The sequence below is a fragment of the Bombina bombina genome, chromosome 6 (genome assembly GCF_027579735.1).
Source record: "Bombina bombina isolate aBomBom1 chromosome 6, aBomBom1.pri, whole genome shotgun sequence".
NCBI lineage: Eukaryota > Metazoa > Chordata > Amphibia > Anura > Bombinatoridae > Bombina > Bombina bombina.
This window is the reverse complement of record NC_069504.1, coordinates 72524964-72531472: the sequence shown is the minus strand read 5'-3', so window position 1 is coordinate 72531472 and position 6509 is coordinate 72524964. Positions and strand designations below refer to the sequence as shown.

At 37.7% G+C, this 6509-nt stretch overlaps 1 protein-coding gene across 1 annotated transcript in view; it reads left to right on the top strand.

Annotated features, from left to right (window-relative positions):
* Positions 1 to 5712, top strand: part of USP6NL (USP6 N-terminal like) — a 739612-nt gene extending 733900 nt beyond the window's left edge. The window contains exon 14 of the mRNA XM_053716462.1: positions 4260 to 5712. Coding sequence (XP_053572437.1) covers positions 4260 to 5611 — 1352 coding nt within the window. The 3' untranslated portion in view covers positions 5612 to 5712. The remainder of the gene's footprint in view (positions 1 to 4259) is intronic.
* Positions 5713 to 6509: the final 797 nt, after the last annotated feature.

The following is a 6509-nucleotide window of genomic DNA, read 5'->3' as shown; positions in this document are numbered from 1 at the left end:
TAGCCAAACGTGGCACTGTGCATTATGGCCAAGCATCTCCACTTTTGTCTCGTCCGTCCAAAGGACATTGTTCCAGAAGTCTATTGTGGTTTGTTCAGATGCAACTTTGCAAACCTAAGCCGTGCTTACATGTTCTTTTTAAAGTGAAGAGGTTTTCTCCTGGCAACCCTTCCATACAAACCATACTTGTTCAGTCTTTTTCTAATTGTACTGTCATGAACTTTAACATTTAACGTGCTAACTGAGGCAAGTAGAGTCTGAGATGTAACTCAGCCTCTTAATTCCTATGGAAGCAGTAAGGGTGTACTTACTCACACATGGCTTCTCCATTTTGACTTTATTTTTGTTAAATAAATCATGACATAGTGTAATATATCTGAGGTTGTATTTACCTGATTTTAAGACCTAATAAGGACCAGATGATTGTTATACCCTGAAATGTAAAACCATTGAATTCGAAGAGGGTGTACTTTTGTTTTTACCATGACTGTATATTAGATACATACATACATGGTTACACATACACAGATACACACACACACACATATATATATATATATATATATATATATATATATGTGTGTGTGTATTATATGTGAATGTCATATACATACAGTATATCTCAGCATGCAATTCTCTGTTTTAAGATTATCCTTGCCAGTGTGTTCCCTCCACCCCCAGGATTCTTCAGCATCAGACTGATCTGCTATTTAAGACCCTCTGGAAATTCCCTCAGCTATCTCTCCCACCTCCTGTTCCCATAGCCCCCTTCTTTCCAAGATATCAATGAACATATTTTATCATATTAAACAGTATTGCTTTAGACCTAAGGAAGAGAGGACTCTTGAAAGCTTCTCTTTTGCTATACATTGTTAGTCCGATAAAAAAGGTATTACTGCATACTGCAATACTTGTTATTTTGATATTCATCTACTGGACTAATACGGCCACTACAATCTAATATTTATATATACATACATACACAATCTATTATTACAGATGTTTCTATACCACAAACTGAGAGAGTAATGTCATTTCATAAACCGATTTGAACATTATCTGGTTTCATAATCGAAATGTTTACAGAATAAATATATATACAGGTATACCTCACTTTACAGCGCTTCACTTTACAGCGCTTCGCTAATACATTGCTTTGTGGAGCAGAAGTTCAGCCTCCAAGGATTTTGAAACAGTGCTGCAATCATCGTGAGATTGCAAGAAAAGTAACTGGCACCATTTTATTATGCTTAGTTAACTCTGTTTACATCATTACAGTGCAATCTGTGTCTCAGTGCTATAGTCTTGCAAATTGTACTACAGTTATTGTCACTATTTTACAGGTACAGTATTTATTGAATACTAATTGAATACTGTGCTGAGCTAGTGTTAAACTAAACGTAGCGCTATTGCACCCCTAATATATGTTAGTTCAAACATGTTTTCAAGTCTTTAAACACACTGGCAAGTGAAAGGAAAGCTACAACTGCCTTGTTTCACTTTAAGGCGGTTTTCACTTTACAGCGGGGCTCCGGTCCCTAACTCGCTGTATGAGCGGGGTATACCTGTAAATGGTAGTATGGTGTATGCACTCCCATCATCAAACAATATCTTCCAGGGTGCTGTAATAGTAGTAAATATAAATAGTAGAATAAAGCACTCGCTGGTCTTCCGACATCAGTGACAATACATTTATATAGTGACGTTTGGGGACCAAATGGTGTCCCTTCCTCTGACAAACAACATGTGAAAGAAGCAAACATTTAAAGGCCTATAACACCCTCCCCAACCAATCAAGGCTGACCGTGTGCAAAACTCCAATGGAAAAAAGTGCAAAAATCAATTAAACAGTGTGTCAAAGAATCAGCAGTGTAAAGAACATGAGAACATATTGATATATAGAATAGCTAAACATTATATGTGAAATGAGGCCAATTGGTGTTTATCCACCTCCACGTATCTTACGATCAGCTAAAATGACTGACATCAAAGTTATAGTAACTGCAACGAATAATTGCCGCACTGCCCTCAGGCATCATACGCAAAGTCCTCTATTGGTTAGAAGAGACACCCACTTTGATAGTATAACCAATCGCCATAGGATGGGCGTGAACAGAAGGTGTAACAACCGGAGCAATGTAAACTGCTCAGAAGCTTACCATATTGAGCCGAAAACCCACATGCTTAAAGACAACAAAGCTAGTCATAGGTCAATCAGGGGACCTACCTCCTAAGCACGGCCCAACCGCAACAGTCTAGAAACGGACCAGAACAGAGGGGTGTGAGATAAAGTGTTAACGCCAATCTCCACAAGCTTTGTCCCTAATGCAGACGCAACTCCGCTCTGACCGATCAACATAGGATAGGCGTGCCGAGAGATATGATAGCCAACTGCCTCAATCACAGTATGATATCCAGAGCAGTGTGAACGGCCCAGATGCTCACCATATGGAGCCGTAGGCACACATGCTGAAAAACGATTAGTATAGGTCAAATAGGAGACCTGCCTACACAAGCAATATCCATAGTAAAGATGCAGATCCCTGCTCATCCCCTTAGAGGTGTGTTGAGAAAAATCCTTCCTCCCTTCTCATTTTATTTCTATTTATTTTCATTATGTGACTTTGGTCTTTAACATTATTAATTTCACTTTATGGGTTGTTGTAATTTTTCTCCACACACCCCTAAGGAGATGAGCAGGGATCTGCGTCTTTGCTATGGATATTGCTTGTGTAGATTGGCGATAGTATGTTATCTCTCACGCCCATCCTTTTTTTAGACTGTTGCAGTTGGGTTACACTCAGGAGGCAGGTCTCCTGTTTGACCTATACTTGTTCAGAGGAGAATTGCCTGGTATTTTGGGGATGGACTGACCTTACTTGGCGGGATCAGACTGATATACTACAGGAAAGTTTTCCTCTGTGAAAAGCACACTGGTCTAAAAGAGGCTGCTCCTGGGTGGTAAATCGCCATAGAACTAGCTGATGAGCTGTTGTTCATTCCTGGTATAGCTCTTCTCTCTTTGTATGCATATTAATATGACCCTAGGGAGGTCTCCCTATAGGGGATGGGGGAAACCAGACGTGGACTCCTTGCTCAGTGTGCTTAGAGGAATGTGGCTGCACCTCACTGACGAGGCCCATAGGAGGCCGAAACGATTGTCTGGGGTTGTCATGTTCTTTGTTCAGAGGAGAATTGCCTGAATATATATATATATATTCAGGGCTCAAAATTTCAAGTCCTAAGCCAGGGCAGAATGCTACTCGCCACTTCTAATGCCACCCACACCACCCGATTACTTCATCCCCTCTTTGCATATGTTTAGCCTTTGTGAAATATTTTCTTTATTTTATTCCATAACAAAATAATTAGTGCTATATACAGTAATACATTAACAAAAATATGTTTATAGCAGTTAGAAAACTAGGGGTTCTGGGGAAGACCACAGCTGGATAGAAATTTTTAGATTTTTTTTTAATTATTTATAATTATCAACTATCTTTCTCGACTCCCTCCTCTCTTCAATCTCTCTTTTTACCCCCTCCCTTGTCTATCAGGCCATATCTTCTCTCTACACTCTTTCTTTCCCCTCTCATATCTCTTCAATCCTTTTTTTTCTCCATTCTCTTTTAACTCTACCTACTTCTCCACTTTCACTTTTCCTCTCCAATCTCTCTCTCTCTCTCTCTCGCTCTCTCTCTCTCAAATCTTCAAATCCGATTTTGAACCACCTGATTCACATTGTTCTGGATAATCTTTGAACTGTTTGAATAATACACAAATCTCATCTTAAAAGAGAATTATACCCAAACAATAGATAGACTAACTTATTAATATATGGGCCCAGAGCAATGTTTGAGCCCTTTTTTAAAGAGTATTCTAAACAAATGAAATAATTTGTGAATTCACTGCAAAAACCCAACTTGTACTGTAGATTCAGAGATGGTTCAGACAACCTGGAAAACATGGTATGACGGTCTCTCCTTCTGCTTAAGAGCATAATTAGTCCACCAATCAGTTTGGTTAATTAACCTATGCTTACAAAAGGGAATCGTTAAAATTCACCTGCTTAGATCCCTGACGACTAGAAGTGGGTAACACCATAATCCTATACATTTAATGCCTTTTTTCCCACTGGCTATAAGCCTAGATCGTAGTGTGTAATTGTTTTTGCACTAATACTTTGGTGCACATTCTGTTGTTTGTATTAGCTAATTGTAATGCAAATATATCAGTAACATTTTCTTTTTTTTCTATAGGCAAAGAAGATGAGTATCCAAAGAAACCACTTGGTCAAGTTCCTCCTGAACCTCCCCCAATACTTATGAATCATGTAATGAATGGACAAAAGACGACCAACAAAGTTCCTTATATTAACCTTGAAAAAATACCTTCTCCCATTAAGGTACAGAATACTTCCCCAAACACTGAAAGGAGGAGAAAGAATTCAGTTGAAAAGAACACATTAAAAGTAAAGAGGACACCCACTGACTATCGTGCAGAGCAGAAGAAAACAGACATGGAGGATAGAAAGTACCTACAGCCCTCAACAACCATTCAGGATAATGTTAAACAATATGATTATGCTGCAGCAAACCAGAACTCAAATGCAATTTCCAATGTTCCAAAGGGAATCACTCCTAAGTGGAACTTGCCTACAGATTCCAAAAATAAAGACCTCATTATAAAGAACATGATGGATGTAAGAGGTAAGCCACCAGAATATGGTGTCTCCAATCAACTAGAATCCCAAACCGTGATTACTAAGCAGAAAAATAGAGTTAATGATATGGATGGTAAACGTGGTTCCAATGCATCACAATACGATAATGTCCCTGGAGGTGAAAATGAGAATCATGTTGAAGAACGTAGATATCGTTCTGATTCGTTCAATCAAAGAGATATAGGTTATTCAACTAGCTCCAGCCCACCAAGAATTTATGATAGTTCAGGGACGAATGTACGGCAACATACTCCGGGACTGTCACCCAAATTTAAGGGTAGTAAGGCTTATAAACCACCACCATCCTATAGCAACCCACCTGTTTACAATGAAAATTTGAAGTCATCAAGCAGGCTGAATAGCAATCCTCAATCACCTGCAAACTGGGGAAGCCCTTCAAGTAGATCATATGGACAGAGCTTTGATTTTCCTCCAGATAAAATCCCTGTGAGCTCACCAAGTAGACAATATCCTGTTACATCTCCTTCCCACAGAATTGAAGTCTTACCGGCTGATGGAAATGCAACTCTTCAATTAGCCAGCTTTAAACCGAGGGATAAAAACAAATATATAATACCGCCAATAGATTATCAGATTGACCATAGTTACTTTCCAGATTCTGCTTTTGACACAATGGGACAGCCGTTGAATAAAGAGATTTCCAGAAGTTACTTGACTAACTTACAGAACACTCCAAGCTATCAACAGTCAGCAAGTCAGAATAACTTTTCTTCCTTTTCTGTTAACAGTCCAGTAAGATATAGGACTTCTCCACATATTCAGCAAGTAACTCCCCCACGATATGCGAATTCGAACTCTGGAGTATCCAGCCAACAGTTTAGGAATCCCCATGACAGACTTGTTATGCATGAATCAGTGATGCTGTGAAACAAAAAAAAAAACAATTTATTATATTTAAATGAATACAAAGCTTCAGATACTTTATTTCAGCAGAAAAACAGAATACACAAATAGTTTCTTTAATACGGCTCTATATAGTAGGGGTTTTTTTTACGTGTCTTGTTAAATGAATTACAACATTTAATTTAACACAAACAGGGTGCATGTGACTGGTCTAAGAATTGCATATGTCTAATTTCAACTCTTTATTCAGACTTAACAAATGTGAGTCATATCTATTCTCTGTACAATATATATATATATATATATATATATATATATATATATATATATATATATATATAATGTTACTCACCAAACTTTATTTTAGATAGTTTACATATTATCTAGAGAAAAACCAGAAACTAAATTCATTGTAGGTTTTTATTTTTTTGCTTTTGTTTTGCTTCTGGACATAATGCTTAGCAGATAGAATGAGGTTGACCTGGTGCAATTCCTGAGCCACTTTTTTGAGAAGAGCCTTTTTTTCCCAGATACAATATCCTAATGTATTTTTTTTATTTTTATTTATTATACATTAAATTACTAAAGTTAGATATAGATGGAATGTGGCATGTAGATGCAACGCCCTATGACTTTACAACTGTCTCTTTAGAAAAACTGGAAGTGCCACAGTTAATCTGCACATTACGTTATGCTGGGAATTGATAGACTTACAAGACACTAGTATTCATGGCATTGATAAAATGTGTGTTAAGTTCACACTGTATCTTTCACTATTATTGATTCATTAAGTGCTGTACCAGCTGCAATGTGCAGATGTTGAGCGTCTCCCTTTTAAACTTAAAATATAATGCAATACTTTACAGACATCAAAGAGAGAGCCACTTTGAGCTTGGGCTCATGGTAAACATTTTTCTCCATG